Genomic DNA, 19,704 nt, shown 5'->3' on the forward strand with positions numbered 1-19,704 from the left:
TACTTTAAAAAAATTACATTATGAGGCACATTTTCCAAATATAATACAAGTAAGCTAATACTAAAACCTCAAAATAGTGGCTAAATTTTACTTTAAAAATTAAATTCAAAAGTATCTTTAATGTAGTGAATTCTCATGAAAACTTGGTCTGTATTAGAGGTTCTTTTCAATCATGGTCCCATAATTATGAGTAACTTAAAAAAGAAATACTAGTTCATATGGGACTTGGTCTTTTAAAACATGAAATACGAGGATCTTCATTTAAAAACGCAAGTTGTTTTCAATTTACTCCTACGAGAAACCGACTGCTAGAAAATTAGAAAAACTTAAAAAGTAAATAAATAAAAATCATTTTGGACATGAAAATTTTGGACACCATTGAAAGATTTTGACTTTATTTGATCTTTTGTCAGTGGATTTATACAAATATTAAGAACATGAAAATACCAATACTAAAACCACTTTAAAAAGCTTATTTTTACCAACTATAAATTTCCACTTAAAAATTTAAAAATAAAAATTTAAAAGGCACGTTTCTATTCAATTGGCTGTACATGCAAGCAGGCAATGTGTGTGGGGAGAGAGAAGGCAGAGCAGAAGCAGTGACTCAAGGCATCTCTATGTAAATTAGCTTTTACTGGAATGCTTATCAGAAAGTGAAGATTCTTTTTATTTATCAAGGCACTTGGACATAAAAAGAGTAAAGTTTCTTGAATTCCTGAACCTCTACTGCCAACTAAGATGACTTGATAGTATCACACACATACAAAATTTAGAATAAGTAAAATTTAAATAATCAAGAAAATCTACATGATCATATCTTTTTGTAAACTGACAGTCATTTCTTAAGGTAAATATTAAAAATAAGCAATTTTTACTAAAATGGCATATTATTGTGTCATTATGAAGCTATAGCTACAATTCAGCTAAACATCTGGTATCATGTCCTATTAAATCCCCGTGCATGTGCGAAGAGAATGAACTCAGTTCCCTGATATTATCTTGATAATCCATTTACAAGCATTGTGAAATATTGTTCAAATATTTGAACATTTTGATAGAGTGGATTATCCAGAAAGAGATGTCAAGGCTTGACACACCTACTACACTTCCCAGTCCTGCTTCCTGGAACCCTTTCTTAAAAGCTCTCTGATTTGGAGGTAAATACTTCTCAACACAGTAATTCAGAGAGCCAATGAGTTATAGTTGACATATGGATTTCAAATAGACTCTTACAGTAGATCAGTATTTACCAAGGCATGTTAATAGAATTGAAAAGCGAGACACTTTAAAAATATTTAGTATAGGCTGTGTATAAGATACTGTATACACAAAAGTTTTGTTTAGAAAGTACTGAGAATATGAAACTCTGAAAATAATAGAAGACAATACAGATGAATTGTGTGTGTGTATGGGGGGGTTGTATATTTGAGGTGTTCAAAGTGTTCTGAAATATACCATTAAAGCCACCAAAGTATAAGATTGAAAATTTTGAGATTAGAAATTTAACTTTGGAATGACCCTCAAAACTATAAACAAGATGGGAGTATCAGGAAAAAAAAAAACCCAAAACTAACAAATCCATATAAATAAAAACCACCCCAACAGGAAAATAGACTAAAGTCATGAAAATAGACTAAGATCATTTTCAAAAATATGAAAGTACAAATGTCCAGTAAATACAAGAAATGCTGCTTAACTTTTGAGGTAATAAAAAAGTAAAATAAATAACCATGAAATGTTTTGTTTTTACATGTCATGTTGAATCAGACAACAACTTAAACAAAATCCTTTGTTCTTAGAGTATATGGAAATGAGCAATTCTCCATACTCATAACAGAAATGTTAAGTGGCACAAATCTCTGAACAGCATTTGGGCAATTTAAATATTAAACATTAATTCCAATGAATCATACATTTTCCTGAAGAAAATAATTATATACATCAGTGTATGAGAGTTTGCAAAGGGTGTTTATCTCCAAGTTGTTTATGATAGAGGAAAAAAAAAAGGGAGGAAACAATCTAGCAACCTATACATTTATCAAGAGGAAATTGTTATATTATGGTACGAACATTAAAGGAAAGATAAAAGTCATTAAAATTATAGTGCAAATAATTATGTGTGGTCATGGAAGTTGACTATGGCATACTGTCAAATTAAGAAAGCAGTTTCAAACAAGGTTTATAGCATGATTCCATTTTTGTTAAATCATGTGTATAAGTATAGAGAAAAATTGGGGAGGAGATGCAAGAAATTGTAACAGAAGATCTGTCTGCATAATAGGATTATGTGTTGCTGTAATTTTTTCATTGTCCATAATTTTTTCATTGTCTAAAGAGATTTTAAATTTAGAAAATGTGCAATGAATATACATATAGTTCATACAAAAATAAACAGAAACAGATTTTCTCATTCTTTCATAGCTAAATTATTGCCACGGAAATATTTTAATATTTCTTTTGTACTGGTAATATATGAAACAGAAGACTTGAATGTATGGTTACAGGAAACAATGAAGCAGAGTAAAAAAAAAATAACACAACAACAACAAAACTATTTTCTAGACACCTTTGGTATGAGAGAATCAGAATTTTAAAAGTAATTTCTTAAATGTAAATAAATAACTCTTGCATCTATTTCCAAAGTGGATTTCAAACAGCACACAGTAAAAGTCAGTATAATAAAACCCTTTTTAAAAAGTATAGAGGAGCTGAGTAATATAGAGGAAAAGCAGGAGAGAAGAAAAGATCTGGGAATGGGACTGAAATAAAAATCATGATGGAAAGCAGGCTAAGTGATGTAACTTCAATTTATCAGAAAATCAATTAGTGAACTTCTGATCAATCAAGGTTAAAAGTGAGCCTTCATGGGTTACATAACTCTTAAGGTCTAATAAAAGGAGATGTGGAGTTCATAAACATAAACTTTTACTGTTCTGAACCCTGAGACAATATCACTACATGTTACAACATATAACAGAGATTAGAAAACACAGTTGTTAAACAGAATGTCTATGTTTTCTATATATGACTTTTATAATGTTGGTACCTGGTTCAAAACTTAAGGCATAATTTTATGCTGTATACGTATGAAGAGAATTAAGACTAGGCCAACTTTTTGACCTGAAATGATACAGGCTTATAACTTAAGGAATGTGGAAGTTAAGGTTTTACTATTCAAGTCACAATTTTGATAACCAGCAAGCACCTGGATTATGTCAACCAATGTAAAGAACAGTAAAATATCCTATAAAGCAAGTTTGTAGGCAACATTAAAAAACTCCATCATTAATTTCAGCCATCAGAAAAACACCATTTCAGGATATAAATTGAAAGGAAATTCAACTATTTCCTAGTATTTTAAACATTAATTCAAAATAAAATTAGATATTGAGTTTGTAGTAGCAAGTTTTAAACTTTGGTTTCTTTAAAAAAAAAATGAGAAATTAGAAAATTTCTGTTTGTAAAAATAAATTACTTTGCAATCCTCGGGTATAAGAACTACTTTGGGCATATTTTCATGGAAGAAATTAAAGCTAGCAATATTATTAAAATAAGAAAAAGTATGCAATAAATGCAAATAATTACCACACTTCAGTTGGTTCAAAATGCAGTAAAAATATATCTAATTATACTTATTGCTATGAGCACTACATCAAAATCAGAAAAATATACCATATTATAATTAGATGGTGTGCCTCTATAAAAAGGACCGAGGTTCTAAGATTCACTTATTTTTCCTCCAAAGAAAAATAAATAGCTTTGTATACAAAACCTTCGATCATAATGTTTACTAAACTAAGCAGCCATCAGCTGGGATTTGAAATTTACTGAGGACGATTCAGGCAGAGATCACTAACATCCCCCAAGCTGCTACAAACACTGGCTGGTGCATTAAGTTTTCCTCTCCTAGGGCCTCTGGGCCAGGGCGATGTTGAGCGGCTTGGAGCCCAAGATGCGGCCATTCATCTCAGTCATTGCTTTAGTGGCCTCCTCAGGAGAGGAGAAGCAGATCAAGCCAAACCCTTTGCTTCGCCCTTCTTCCTGCATTACCTTAACTCTGCTAATTGATCCAAATGAAGAAAATTCCCTCCGTAGCTTTTCATCATCAATGGTCTCATCCAGGTTCTTAATATAGAGCTTTGCCCCCCGGCACCGCCGAAATCTTTCCTGTTTCAGCTGCTCAAACATTTGCTTTAACTCAGCCTGTCGCTCTGCTTTCTTTTGTGCCCGGCCTACAAAAAGCAGTTGGCCATTTATGTCCTTTCCATTCATTTCTTCAACAGCCTTTTTGGCAGCCTCGTGGCTATCAAAACTCACAAAGCCAAAGCCTTTGGATTTCCCACTGGAATCTGTCATCACCTTAACACTCAGGGTTTTTCCATATTTGCTGAAAACTTCCCTCAGTCTCTCATCATCCAGGTCATCTCCGAAGTTTTTGATGTAAACATTGGTGAACTCACTGGCTTTGTTTTGGAGCTCGGCTTCCCGATCTTTGCGGCTTTTGAATCTGCCAACAAACAGCCTGCAGTCCTTAAGCAGCGCCCCATTCATCTCCTGGATGGCCCTGTCGGCGGCAATCTGGTTCTGAAAGTGCACGAACGCATAGCCCCTGGAGCCGTGATCATCACTCATCACCTTGGAGGACAGGATCTTCCCAAAAGACGAAAAGTGTTCATAAAGGGTTTTGTTATCAATGGATTTGTCCAGATTCTTGATGAACACGTTCCCAATTCCAGATTTCCTCAAGTAGGCGTCACGCTGAGACCACATGAGACGGATGGATTTGCCCTTTATCGGGTCAAAGTTCATGGTGTCCAGGGCCTTCTGGGCATCCGCCAGCTGCAGAAAGTTCACGTAGGCATAGCCCAGGGAGCGGCGGGTGACCAGGTCCCTGCAGATGCGGATGGACAGCACGGGCCCCACGGCGCTGAACTTCTTGAACAGCAGGTCCTCGGTGACGTCCGCGTGGAGGTCACCCACGTAGAGGGAGGCCTGGCGGAACTTGGCTGCTACATGCATCTCCTGGCTCCTCACCACCACAAGCCGGTCCCCGAGGAGCTCCTGGAGTGATCTCTGCAGGAGGGAGGCCCGGGCTCATGCGTGGTGGCCCCAGGGTCAGCGCTCTGAGGCCAGGCGATGCGGTTCATTCGTGTACAGCTCCCCAGGCTCGGGCAGCACCCTCAGTCAAAAGCCCCTCAGCAACCAGTCCGGCCAACCCTGGAAGGGGGCGACAGAACCTTGAAATCTCAAAGAAAGATTCCTAGGTCAAGCCGGTCCTTCCCGGCCACTTGGTGAGGAATCTTCAAGTGGCGGGCTGGCCCTGCATCTCAGCGTTCTCCACAGCCATTCTCCGCTCGCTGGTTTCTGAATAAAAATAGGCCTCGCTCAGGCCGGTTTAAAGTTACAGCCGCCGGGGGAAAGAATTCCACAAGTGGCGTCTGAGGCGGCGGCCCGGGACGCGGCGCGCGGGCGGCTGGCGCGGGGCCCCGCAGCCCCGAACCGCCCGGGACCGGGTCGTGCAGGCGCCGCCGGCCGGGCGCGGCCGGGGGCTCCGCGGGCTGCGCGCGCCCTGACCAACCCCGGCCGCTCTCTTCTCTGCAGACCCCGCGCTGCGCCCTGGGCAGGTCGTGGGTGGGGTGGGGTGGGGGTGGGGGGCTGGGGAAGCGGACGGACCGACCGACGGACGGCCGCGGCCCGGTGGGCGGCGGCCGAGCAGGGGCTGGGGGCTCACCCGGGCTGCGGCCGGCGGGGGGCGGGCGGGAAGCCCGGAACTCGCGCGCTCAACTTCCCACGCACTCGCTGCCAAGGGGGATGTTTTCTTTTTAATATTTTTGGAGAATGTTTTTCTTCCCCCCGCCCCTCTCGCTCACTTCCCACCCGCCTCGGACAGCTCAGCCGAGGAGCGGGAGGCGGTGACCGGGGTGGAGAAAGGCAGCCTAGGGGAGTGGCCCTAATAAACCCACCCGCCCGCAGGCCCTGGCGTTTAAGTCTGACTGCAGGAGCTTAGCCAAGTGTGGATCAGGGTTTGTCACTTTCTAGCTTCAAGCCCTCCAGTGGCTTTCTTCGACTCTTGGATAGGCTCCAACCTCCGCACCTTGTTCTTCAAAGTTCTGCAGGATTCCTGCCATGTTCCAGCCTCAACTGCCCCTTGGATCCCCTTCCTAAACTCCATGACACGCTCGCCTTTTGTTCAGGACCAACTTGACAAAACTGTGTTCCTCAGCAATCACTTTTGATGCTCTTTCCAAATACAGGTTTTCCCTATACAACTTCTGAAAAAGTTTACGTTTCGCTCTTAGAGGCCTCGTATTTTCGTAGCATTTGTCTAATTAAAATATATTGTGTTACATTCCATGACAGTAGGGACCATGCCCATTTTATTTCTCCACTGACTTAACTCAGGGACTTGCAGAAACGAGATGCTCAGTATTTGTTGAAAGAATCCACTGCGTGGAAGAGATGAGATATTTAACTTGAGGTCGATTTTCATGCCCAGAGAAACGGAAATAGTGTCCCTTACCTCAGAGAGTATTGTAAAGATTAAATGAATTAGTAGATTTGGAAATGTCTAACCTAATATCTGGCACAGAATAGGTTTTGATTAACATCGGTTTCATTTCCTCTAGCATTAAATAAATTCCTTAACATCTTTCCTATAAAACCTTAAATTTGAATCATCATGCATCTTACGGAATGTAACCTGCAAAACTGAATTGCATGGATCAGTTTATATAAGGCTAATTTAGTGTTTTTCAAACTTTAATGGACATAGAAATCCAGAAGGGATCTTGCTTAAAAGCAGATTCTGATTCAGTCATTTGGAATCAGAATGAACTGGAAACTCTACACTTCCCAAAAAGCTCCTGAGTGATGCAGATTCTGTTGGTCTCTGAACTACGCTCTGAGTAACAAGACTTCACGGCTGAATGAGTGAGTGAGTCCCCACAGTGGCATCTTTTCTAATATAAGGACTAGAAAAAATATATTTCTCTTTCATAAGATAATGATATTCTAACAAAATTCATTCTCAGTGATTAAAAACACACATACACACAACTAAGCTAGAGGGTGATTTTCACTATAAAATCCAAATTGCTTTTAACCTATCCGATGTTGAATAATGGTTTTATGATTACTCCTAACTTCATCCTGATTAATGATTCTTATTTGTGAAATTTATTCTGCTATGTGTTGCTCCTGTAGGATCAATTGTTCAAATAAATAATCTTTTCTTCGACCACATCCTCTAGGCTGCAATTAAAAAAGAAAAAAGGACCGCTGACCTAGTTGGTGAATACCATCAGTGGATTTCAGCACATACTTTAAAGATTCAGACACTGGGGCTTCCCTGGTGGTGCAGTGGTTGAGAGTCTACCTGCCAATGCGGGGGACACGGGTTCGAGCCCTGGTCTGGGAAGATCCCACATGCCGCGGAGCGACTAGGCCCGTGAGCCACAATTGCTGAGCCTGCGCATCTGGAGCCTGTGCTCCGTAACAAGAGAGGCCGCGATAATGAGAGGCCCGCGCACCACGATGAAGAGTGGCCCCCGCTTGCCGCAACTAGAGAAAGCCCTCGCACAGAAATGAAGACCCAACACAGCCATAAATAAATAAAATTTAAAAAAAAGAAAGTTCCTAAGTGTGCATTTCCTAAGAATTTTGTTGAGACCTTTTATTTCTAGGAAAAATGCTGAAGATCACATTAGTTCTTTGTACAACAATAATTCAGCTATAGCAAGATACCAAAATATTTCAAAAACCCATGGACTTTCCATTTTACTTTAGTGTGATCATCACTAAACATTTTGTGAGAAGTGAAGAAGAGTTTCCAGATTCAGAATTTAGTCCTATATTCTTGTCTCTAATCAACTTGCAGGCAACAGGTACAAACCTCAATTTGTTAAATGACCACCAGTCGTGCTTCTTCCTATTTGTACTACTCATTATACTGCTTTCATTTTTATGTTTTAATAAAGTAAACATTTTTAAGCATCTATGATTCTTTAATTCTCTAAATCTCATCGTTTTGTCAGTTGTGTTGATTCAATAATTTCTTAATTTGGGATGTCTTTTACATTTGCCCTTTCTTTCTGTTCCCATTACCACTGCTTTTGTCTCATTTCCTTGTGTATTATTGCATGAGTTTTACTCATTTATCTTCTTTTGTCTATATGCCAGTCTGTTTTTATCGCAGTCCATTGTGCATTTTGCTGCTAGAATAATCTTACTAACAATTCTTTCATAAGATTTCAGTAAAAAAATTACAAATGACTACCATAACTTTGCAATATCAATTCTATCCTAGCTACATATATCTTCTGTCAAGCTAATTCATCATTTGTTTTATATGTACATGCAGTTAATTCTTTTAAAAATATCCTTTCCCTATTATTATCCAAATTCTATCATCCTTGAGCCCTGTTTTCACCAGTATTTTTTCCTCTTAATAGTCCAGCTGACACCGATTACTTTTCCTTTACAGAAACAATTTATTTAATGTATGCATTGTGTATTTGTACTTAATTTTGGCATGAGTTCATTGGCTTTGATGGACCTCGACTTAAAATTGATACCGCCTACATTAACTGTCTTCTGCTTTCCTTAGCCAATCGTTGCAGCTTTGTGTATTGCTGACTTGAGTGTCTTAATTCCTCAAATATTCTGAAAATATTTCAATTAAGTGCCAATATTTTGCCTCATTTTGAAATAAGTTGTAAGTTTGCCCATCTTATGTTATTTAGCTCAATCAGCATTCAAAGTACAAGTTTGTTGTGTGGGTGTCTCACAGAATTAAGAGGAAATAAGATGCGGTTTTGCTTAAATGGCAGGAAAAATGTTTGTCAGTGTTTCTATTCACTGATATTGATGTTAATGGAGGTCAGTGCTTACGTTAGTATATATTATGAAGAAATGAGTAAATAGCTATTTTGAGTATGAGGATGCATTTTAAAATAGAAATCTCTTGTACTAATTAGACCAAAGCAGTTTCTGATGTCTACTTGAATCATGCTCTGATGTAGTCAACTATTAATAAAATTTTCCCTATTTTTGTTCAAAATGGGCTTTATTATCTTAATAGAACGTAATAACATGAATGAAACTTGCTTTTATTATATTTCAAAAGTGCTATGTTCAATTATTTACTCCAAGGTGTAATATTGCATCTTTTAGATTGTTTCAATTTTATTTGACAATTATGGTCTCTTTTCAGTTGTAATTGTTTCCTGATTTTTTTTTTTTTACCAAAATATAGTGTTAATTTCATTAGAATGAGGTATATGATTTACATATCAGAGTTACACTTCTCCATTCAGAGCATATAGAAATGTCGCAAAAAGTAATGTTTGATTACTAGTAGATCTTGATCAAAAGTTCAAATCAATCCAAAATATCATTCACCAGTAAAAATATAGGCATCATAGAAATAAAACTGAATAAGAAACAGCATCTTTCCTCGAAAGTCTCAAGGCTCTTACTAGAAAAAAAAACTGAAACAACAATGTTAAAACAATGTAAAATCAATAATCTAAGAATAAATAAGATAGAAATTTAGCAAAGAAGATACATGAATAGTTTTACCTATGAGGACCAAAACAGCTTTTGCAGAGAAGATGGTACTAAAGAAGGCCAAGCCCTCTTTTTGTGAACTCTGGGGAAGTTTAGGGATAAGTAATGTTGGTATCAACCAGTATCCATTTAATATTGCTCGAATATAAAGTGTGAAGAAGAAAGTGGCAGGAACTGAGACGAGAACAAGACAAGGGCAATAGGCCAGAGTGCCTTACATGCTAGGCTATGTTATGGACTTTGTTCTAAAGGAAAGCTATTGGAATAATACATTTATATTTTATTACATTTATATTACATTTCAGAACTGTAAAGTGAAGATAATGTGAAACACATGGAATCCTGGAAACATGATGCAGGGATAATGTAAAGATGTATAATCATGAACCATCCTGAGTATGAAAACGCATTTTAAAATAAAAATCTCTTGGGAATTCCCTGGTGGTCCAGTGGCTAGGACTCGGCGCTTTCACTGATGTAGCCCAGGTTCAATCCCTGGTGAGGGAACTAAGATCCCACAAGCTGTGCAGCCTAAAATAAAATAAGTCTCTCATACCAATGAGACCAAAGTGTTTCTTAAGTCTGCTGGAATGGTTGTTCTGTTGTAGTCAACTATTAGTAAAATGGTTCTAGGCATTGAAGTTATGGTGGTTAAGACATGATTTGTGGTGAAAAACATTTGTTTAAAGTTCCAATCTGATTGCCCTTAGATGGCTGCCCAGAGGTCCTTCATTTTGTCATTTTGCCCTCCCTATTTCACTTGTACCCTCTCTCCTTGCTCCAGAGCTCTGACTTTATCTGTTTGACCCATGTTGCCAAAACCAGGAAAGCTGCTAACCCTGTATTCTTAGTTTCTTCAGTTAGTTTTTACCAAGCAATCAGACTCCTCCATCACCAGGGGTTATCACCTCTCATAACACAAGTCCATTGTATTATTATGCCAAAATCTCCTCAACCCTACCGGGGTAGTTAAGGAAGGGCAGAGGGAGTGAAGGAGTTTGAGAATCCCCTTCTTGGCCAGCTATCTTTTTCTTGATGGAACCCATGTGCCATTGTAAAAGAGAATGTTATTGGCTCTAACCTTGATGAAGAAGGAGGGATTGAGGGTTACCATCTTTCTCTTGTAACCAGGGAAGATCTAGCATCTTCCACAGAGATGTTCATCTCTCATTCCTGGTCATTCACACAGGGATGATTTTCTGACACCCAAGTGGGGAGCAGTTGTCTACTTTGGACAGAGATATTTTCCTGCTCATCATTTTAGTCTCTGCTTGTCTACACTGCAGCCATTAGCATTAGTCAGCCAAATTCCTACCTATAGAAAACAGTGTCCCAGGTTCCACAGTCTTAACCTCAAAAGTTTCTGCATTATGATCCATGGGAGTCAATGCAGAAGAGAAAGTGGTTCAAGACTGGGTCACTGGGAATTGATCCTTTAGGTGTTAATGATTTCTCCTTCTCATGCTCCTTTACCCCCTCATGCATTTCTCTGAAGGGGAGCTTTATTAAATAATGTGCGCAGGCTGAAACCAGTTTAGGGTGGCTTATTACCTCCCCCATTCTCTTGCCAGGCCTGTGTCTGTAATTAGGTAGAAAAGTTTCATGAATCAACTACTTTTCTGCTTGGTTCCAGGTTCTGGCTACAGATGGCAAATTCCAGATACCTGAAACGGTCTTCTAGATATAAAGTCTTTTTCCTATAGTTTGCTAACTTCTGTCTGTAAAGTAAAATCTTTTCTTCAGGTAGAAATTCCTGAGATCTTATCTCAGTGTGTAGCTGCATTTTCTGGTGCTTGCTGTCATGCCAAACTGCAGGAAGCACTAGTCAGTTAGGGGCTTAGGAACTGTTCTGTTTACTTGCTATGTGAAAACCTCCTTATCAATACGCATTGCCATGTATATAAATATGGATTCACTTGTTCTCTTTTATTATCTGTCACTCCCCACAACACACACACACAAGCCACAACACCGCCACCACCACCACCATTATCTTTAAAGTAAAAATTCCATGAAGGCAAAATTGTGTCTAAATGAGTCACCACCATATTCTCAATGCCTTTAATAAGAGCTCGAATGCAATGGGTTCTCAACACTTAAGTTTTGAATGTTGGCAGACAATTCTTTATAGGTCACTCACATTTCTACACGTCTTATAAGTAGAGGCACTGAGTGTCTTTGTTCTGGACTATGGTTTAAATGATGTTTATATAGCAAACATCCTTGGAATATATTGTGTTTCTCTCTGAAGCAAAGTGCAGGTTTATTCACAGCCTTACAAGGTAGAGATACTTTCTATGGAGCACAAAGCAGGCATGCTTTCTGCCCATTGTTAAAGATTCAGATTTTCTAAGTCCTGGGTTACTCTCCCCTTATGCAACCCACTCTGGGTGCAGGTGCCGCCCGGATGTCCACGCACCACCCTGTGGGAATTTGGGCTTGGGGAACTGTCACAAGGAAATGCTAATATGCTGGCTACCGCTGTCACTGTGAGGAATAAAGTCTTTGTCTCTAACCCACGAGCATCCATAAAACAGTGGTAAGCTAACTTCTTAGATTACAAGTAGGGTAAAATCTGAGACCTTCATAGATGTTGACAGTTTTGGTGATGAGAATGGGATCCTAATATAGACCTAGCTCTCTGGAAAGGAAGCTAATGGCCACACAGGCAGATAAATGAGATTTATCTGTAGCAAAAATGTAGACCAAATAATATAATTTATGGGGCAAAAAAATGGCTCTTCAGTTTATTGCCTGTTAATTTGGAGGAAGTGGGGAGGTGGTCTCAGGCTAAGGACAGGGGAGTAGATACAAGGTCATCTGCCCAAATGGTACCCTGCTTGTTGCTGACTCTCCTCTGGGAAAGGCAATTTTCTCACTATTCTGACAGGCAGCCTCCGGTCCATCCCACTGAAACAACTAAGACTGACCCAGGATAGGCAGACTGTTCTAACACTTTCCAACCACAGTTACAGACACTTGTACATTCACTGAATGTGATAAAGCAGGGCATTTATGACCCCTATACGCATTAACAAGCCAAATCAATAGCACTTCGGCGAGTTCTCATGGTAGATGATGCTGGGGTAGAGTATGTAAGGCTCGTGAAGAAAAAGCAGCAACAGCTGTGCCACCTCCTGGCTCAGCTGCTCTTGGGGTCTATCATGCCAGCCTTAGAATCATTTGAAGACAAGAGTAAAGGGTCTCCAGTAACCTGTCTGTTTGTTTTTCAGTGGGTACTGACTACTAGAAAACAGCTTTGGCCCACTTAGGGAGATTTTCCCGAGATAGAAGCAACTATTGTGGGAATCTACAGATGAGTAATTGACTAGTATTCATGCTTTTACTGTCCTGATTGGATTTGAGGAACACAACCCACTGGAAAATAAATCACCGATCCAAAGAAATTTTTGTAATTCTTGAAGTAACCCCCACTACTCTGGAAAAATTCCCTAACCCCTATATTAAAACAAGATGAAACCGTAAGGATGTTATGACAATGGAGCAGAAAATGCCTCCGATTAAGATGAACTGCTTTAAAACTTGCTGCTCTGAGTCAAGCTAGCTTGGGTAAAGCACACAAACCAAGCATACCCAACAGCAAGTACTTTGGCTGTGGTCACTGAATATGTCCTCCAAGGCTGAATGAGATTGTGTCAATCATTAGGAATATAATACTTAATAAGGACCTTTGAGCAGGCTGAAAATATTGGAAATTCATTTATTTGAATCCCAAGCTACCATCATACCACTTAAACCTGATGATAAAGGTGAGCCTAATTTTAAAGGTAAGGAGTAGTTTTCCTTGTGTACATCCCCTGATCCTTTTCTCCACCTCTACCTCCACCTCAGGCATTTTAATGAGAAAGAGAATTAGTGATTGGGCCAAAGTTTCCCTGTCCCCAGAGAGAAACCAGATTCAAGCATGCTGGGGCATTTCAGGGAACGGAAAGAGTCAAATTTCAATGGCTTTGTTGGATACTGATGCTCAAGTCACAATCCTACCTAGGCTCTTGGAAGGAGGGAGTGCCCAAATCCAACTAACGGGGTTTGGGCATAGTTCACAGTAGGGAAGAGAAGCTAAATGGACCTTGTGGGTGAGTCCTTTGGCACAATGCAACATACTGTTTTGGTTGATTTTACAACTGAATTTATACTAGGAATTTATATGCTAGGTGCTTGTACATTCCTACAAATTGGCAGATTAAAAACAACCCTCTTTGGGGTACTGTATTATGGACATAAATAGCTGTTCCTTATCAAAACATCTAGGTCCCTCATGTAAATGCCCATGTTAAGAGTCATTCACTCATAAGGTTGACAGTAACCAAGCTGCTAATTGAATGTTTAGCACTCAGAGTGTCACCATTGTGGCCTGAATCCATCATCATGGCCTACATTTCATGACTATGTTTCTGAGGTGGAGAAAGGTCACATTACATTGAGTCCTGCCCATTTCCAGCAAAACCTCTGTTGGGGACCCCCTATTGGAGTAATCAGTACAGCCTCACCACCACTGACACACGTTCAGGTTACAATGCTGCTGTTCAAGTTCGGTCTGTACCACTGTGTGCTTTGAAGTTAAACTGTTGTATTTTTTTGGCTTTTTGAACCAAGAATACTTACAGTCTGATAGTGGAATACCTTTATCATGAAAGCCACTCAACAACAGGCTGATAATCAAGGTATTCAATTGATTTTCCATACTCTGCACTATCCACAGACATCAGGTATTATAAGGGATTAGAACGTCCTCAAAATTCAACTCAAAATGATTCTGTCTCTTCCTCTACAACTCTAGGTCCACACATTTTAGTCAGAGAGTTTAATCACTGAACACATGTGGCTGTCCCCAGCAAGTGATCATCTCATCTGGCCACTTCCTGGGTAATGATCGGGATCAAGAAAGTGGGTTACATAGACTTATTATGAATAGCTCCATTCTACCCTGTCCATTCTTGACCATAGTGCTTTTGCTTTCCCTGAATGTCATCACCAAGCCAGACTGGTTAATATACCCTCTAAGAAGTAGCCTGGCCAAATGAGGCTCAAGGGACTCAAACTCTATTCTAATTCACCACCTGCATACTCTTCCTAGATTGTTATATTCCTAGGTCAGAAGGATAATGACCATCTGTCAGTAGTACACTACTACTACTATTAGTATTCAGTAGTCAGTACTCACCAAGTCCCTCTGTTGTGGTCCATGCCAACCAGAATAGGACACATATGGATGTTTTAAGTTTAATAAAAATGTCCTTGTCTCTTATGAACCTGGCCCCTATGGATGAAAGGTTTGGGTACAAGTAGCTGATAATTAAGAAAAGGCTGAAGTTATAGCTCCTGAAATGGGACACAGCAATTTTATGGCAAAGAAGGGAGAGTAACACCTAAGCCCCCAGAGAATATCTCAGACTCTGGGAGATACTGTGAGGGGAGGAACATTTATGATCTTTGTCTCCAGAATCATTACATCCTTGCTCACGAAGAAAACCACCCTGGGGTTCTGCTTACAAGCAGTGCAGAGTGCTCTAAATTTAACTGACTTCCATTTCCTATTGCATGGCTCCGACCATGATTCGAATGCCATTCTGCTTAAACTCACTGTAAAGTCTATTGAAAACAACAGGGGATGCATGGCCTTGGCTCCTGTACTTCCCATACAAAACAACAGCAGTTGTGGGCAACACCTCAGATGTTGTCACTTCCCCCCTTTCCATAGCTCTTATTCAGTCGTTTCATGCAATAGATGAATACCACCCCGCTGTTGGCACAGACAAAAAGAATAGGTTGGATTGACTGCTGTCAAACAGTCCCTCAGAAAACATTCTTTCCAGGGAACCAGGTGGATCTAAGGAATTGTACTTCTGTTTAGAAGCCAAGCATTAACGTGCCTCTGCCCTGAAAACATGGTAGTTTGCACCTCAGGAATGGCCATAAGAGACTTTCAAGTGTTGTTGGAAATACCACCAGTAAATCATGTAGCTGTCAAACAACTGTGGAGACTTCTCCCAAATGAAGCAAATCATGATCCTCCCAAATAGGTAACTAATTTGTTATTTATGTGCAACCTGTGGATAATTATCCCCATAATGTAAGTCATCCAATTAGAAATGGTGGTACAAAATGTGTTCCTGACTTATCTGAAGTGACTGATAACAGTATCTTGGCCCTGGAAGACATTCAGGTCAGATTCAACTGATTGTCCAAGTTTGATACTGATAACAGAATTACCCAGATTTTGTCCTTGCAAGTCAAGGCAATTTCTGTGTAATCACAAAACCATCTACTGTACCTGGATTAGAACTTTAGACAAGGTGGAAAGGTCAGTAAAGAGAAATAAGAAGAAAGTCATTCTCCATCTAAGATAGGGCCTGACGGCTGATGAGAGCTGTTCATGTGGTTGCATCCCGAACCCCGGCGTGCACGGCTAAGAGTGATGCTACAGGTTTACGTCACCTTACTGCTTGGAGTCCTGTTGGCAGTAGCCTTAATACCAACAATACATATGAGACAAATTCAGTGGGTTCGCTCCCAGCCTCTGATGGTTAGAGTGACCAAAACAGCGGGATAGTCACCAGAAAGTGCCAGAATACAAAATGGTATAGAACTAAGAGGTAGATATTGATAGCGAAAAACTCTCCATGGACCTTTTGTGTTTCTGCATAAATTGCGAGGAGAAGCACTGACTGCCATTTCTCCAGACTGTCCTTCCTAGGATGTTTATACAGTGAACAGCCTTGGAAGCTAGATATGGTGTCTATCCAAAGCAAAAAACCAAACATTCTTGGTATAGCTTATAGAAGATTTCCTTTCCCTAAGCCCAACATTTAATGCAACCTACTTAATATTTAGGGATCACCTTACTCTATTCATAGGACACTTTGGGAACTGTGTTTAGGGAACCAGCAGGAGAAATGATTATACTCTGGCTGCTGCTATTGCTCTGAGTGATTAAGTTCTTTGTGTCTGACTCAGGAGTTTCATGTCTTCTATCAGCATCCATGAAACTGTGGGATACTAACTTAGTAGTTAAAGTAGGGTAAAATATCAAAGTCTTCACGAATCTTGACATTGAGAAGGTAACTGAATGAGTTATGGATAGTTTCTGTCATGTATGGGGCAGGGGCAGAATTCTCATGACTCTGGAGGAAGATCACTGGTATATCTCTGCGTCCTCATACTGCACTCAGTACCACCTCTCCATCGCCACCGGCAAAGTGGTGATGCCCATAAGTGCAATCGGTAAGACTGGAAGCTGTCTGGTGTGCAGCCGTTAGTCCCTCTTTCTTTTGTCGGTTCTCTATTTTGCAAGTTTCAGTGGGTTTCCTTAGCCCCCTTTGTTCCCAATGCCCTTATCAAAATTAGCTTTACACAATATTGAAAACAACTTGGGTTGAGAACACATTTTGGGCATTTTCTACTCCATCAAAAACTTACTTTAGAGCACTTTAACCTGTCTACCACAATCTGACAGAAAGCCTCTAAAGTCTCCATAATCTTCTTGTTTTTCAGTCTCTGGAACATTTCATGTTGGTCTCTGAAGCCAAGCACCTGCTACATGTGCCCTGGATTTCTACAATCTGAGGACACTGTGGAGAGTCTGGGTTGTTTATTCTATTTCCTTTCTAAGACTGAAAGCCTGGTTCCTTGGTGGATGGGACACAATCCATCTTTCTATTAACTCTACCATGGCCTACATGCTGTTTCTTTCTTTCTCCAGGAATGAGACACTGAAATATCCTTAGTGGAGTCTTGGCATTATTCACCATAGGCTTCCTTTCCTAATATTTCATGCAGAAAATTCTCTATATGCATCATCCTAATAAACTTATATAAAAAGGCATAGTGTTGGCTGGCTTTCTAGATAGAAAACCTACACTTCTACAGCTGTCCTAGTGCTAAGATCACTGTCTAAATGATCCTACAGCTGTCTTAGTGCTAAGATATCTGTCTCCTTCAGATTCCTCTCTTCCAAAGAGGGTCATAGGATTATATCTTCTCAGACTATATTTACAACTAATACTATGCACCATTCTTCTAATGGTTTCTAACAACTGTAATTTGATTCAGGTAGTTAGTTACCGCACCACAGTTCAACAATCCCGAGGGAGAGACCCCACAAATGCAAGCTGGCCATTGTATTTTACACAGTCTACTACTGTGTGCAAGTCCAGGACATTAACCAGGAAGGACTCAGCCTTGTCTACAGCCAATCATAATCATCTCCAGACACACACAGTCAGTCTCAGATGGCAAATCAGAAGTCCTTTTTTCACTGATATGTCTTTCTTATTCCATATCTCATTCTTTCTATTTCCTCAGGATCCCTGGTTTATACTGTATCATTTCTTGTGGTCAAGGGCAGCAAAACCTATTGACCCTAGATCCTGATATTCTTCCAAGAAGAGGACATATAAAGCAACACACATTTTTTTCCATGCTGATGTTGATTGCCTCTTTATGTCATAATATTTTTGAAGTAACATAATGTGCTTTCATTCTTAAAGACCCTGCTCCACCAGAGGTGAAGGATGGGAAGAACAAGGGCCTAAAGGGACAGACACCCGAGCCAGCCACTTAGTCATCTGAGTGATTACTGATGAGGGCCTGAATTAAGATTCTAAATAGTTTAGAGTTGATATATATGCAAGAGGTGAAACTGATGTGTAATCTGAATTATAATTTTTCCTAAAATTACTCTTAAAAATTCTTAGTATTTAACTAATAGAAGCAAATATCTGTGGTACATCATCTATATTCTAGACACTGTACATATTTACATAAGGTAATGAGCACAGAGTAAGAGCTCAACCAACAGTTTCTATTTTTAAGAAATTATTGTTTTACTATTATCAGTTTTACATATTATTGCCTATTCATTTCTGACAACAGTCCTAAAGGGGAGCTAAATGTCCCAGTGTTTTAGATCTGGATATCAGATGCAGAAATTTTAAGTTGTCCAAGTAATTGAAATATAAGAAAGTGAGGATTTTAATCTATGTCTCTAATTTCCAAACTCATGTTCTTTCCATTGTATAAATTGCATTAACTTTAAATATAATTTTTGATGTCTCTGTAAACATGTTTGTGTCTAATTTTTTTTTTTTTAATTGAAATTGAAACCTTATACAAGCCTGTGTCCCGGTCTTTTAAAGTAAAAGGCTTTAGCGTTAGTCTCCCAGGCCTCCCCTGAGTCTTAAAAGGCTGACTCAAGAGTTAATAACTAGAAATGTGAAGATGTAGAAACACAGAATAGCTGTTGGTAACAATTTTGACTCTAAACCAGTCACACAGCAGTTACTGAGCTCCCAGTTCCCTGAAAGATACAGATAAAGGCCGGACACACATTCCTAAGTTGTTTTTATAGGAAGAAGACCCACTCCAGGTGAAAACTGCTGACCTCAAGCACGTAAACACCAGACCAGTTGAAACCAGAAGACTGTTGATTCTGGAGACCTCACCTTGATGCTAACCAATCTGAGAATTGTACACGAGCTGATCACACACCCTTCAGCCCCCTCCCTCACAGTGCCTTTAAAAGCCCTTTGCCTGCAACAAGATGTTAAGATGATTCTTAAAGACACTCGTCCACCATCTTCTCACTTAGCTGATGTGGCTTTTTTGAATAAAGTTGCTTTTCTTGCCTCAACACCTTGTCACTCAACTTATTGGCCTGTCGTGCACCGAGTAGCCAAACCTGGGTTCGGCAACAAGATCTAACATATAACACTGTGTGAATTTATGATGTACAACATGTTGATTCGATACATTTATATATTGCATTATGATCACCCCCATAGAGTAGCTACCACCTCTATCACGTTACATGATTATCCTTTCTTTTTGTGGTGAGAACACAGTTAAGATCTATTCTCTTAACAACTTTGAAATTTACAAAACAGTGTTGTTGAGTGTAATCTCTACACTGTGCATCTCTGATATTTTTTTAACAATAACTAATCTACCCTAGCAGGCATTTTGATTTCAGAAGCGAATAAAAACAAAGCTTCAAGAAATGTGCAGTTTCCATCATCACTCTGATTTGTATTCCCACTTGCTGACTCAATCCAGTAGCCATTTAGAACATCCTGTCTTCATTCTCTGTTCCTTTCTTCCTCGTATTTCTTAATT

At 39.5% G+C, this 19,704-nt stretch overlaps 1 protein-coding gene across 1 annotated transcript; it reads right to left on the reverse strand.

Annotated features, from left to right (window-relative positions):
• Window positions 1-398: 398 nt before the first annotated feature.
• Window positions 399-5,872, reverse strand: PABPC4L (poly(A) binding protein cytoplasmic 4 like). Its single transcript, XM_057547512.1, has one exon. The coding sequence runs from the start codon at window positions 5,020-5,022 to the stop codon at window positions 3,910-3,912; it is 1,113 nt and encodes a 370-aa protein (XP_057403495.1). The 5' UTR covers window positions 5,023-5,872; the 3' UTR covers window positions 399-3,909.
• Between the last annotated feature and the right edge of the window lie 13,832 nt (window positions 5,873-19,704).

The sequence above is a fragment of the Balaenoptera acutorostrata genome, chromosome 5 (genome assembly GCF_949987535.1).
Source record: "Balaenoptera acutorostrata chromosome 5, mBalAcu1.1, whole genome shotgun sequence".
NCBI classification, from domain to species: domain Eukaryota; kingdom Metazoa; phylum Chordata; class Mammalia; order Artiodactyla; family Balaenopteridae; genus Balaenoptera; species Balaenoptera acutorostrata.

Bases quoted from the DNA above. Each gene is read 5' to 3' on its own strand.
- PABPC4L (XM_057547512.1), bottom strand. From the start codon at position 5,022: ATGCATGTAGCAGCCAAGTTCCGCCAGGCCTCCCTCTACGTGGGTGAC.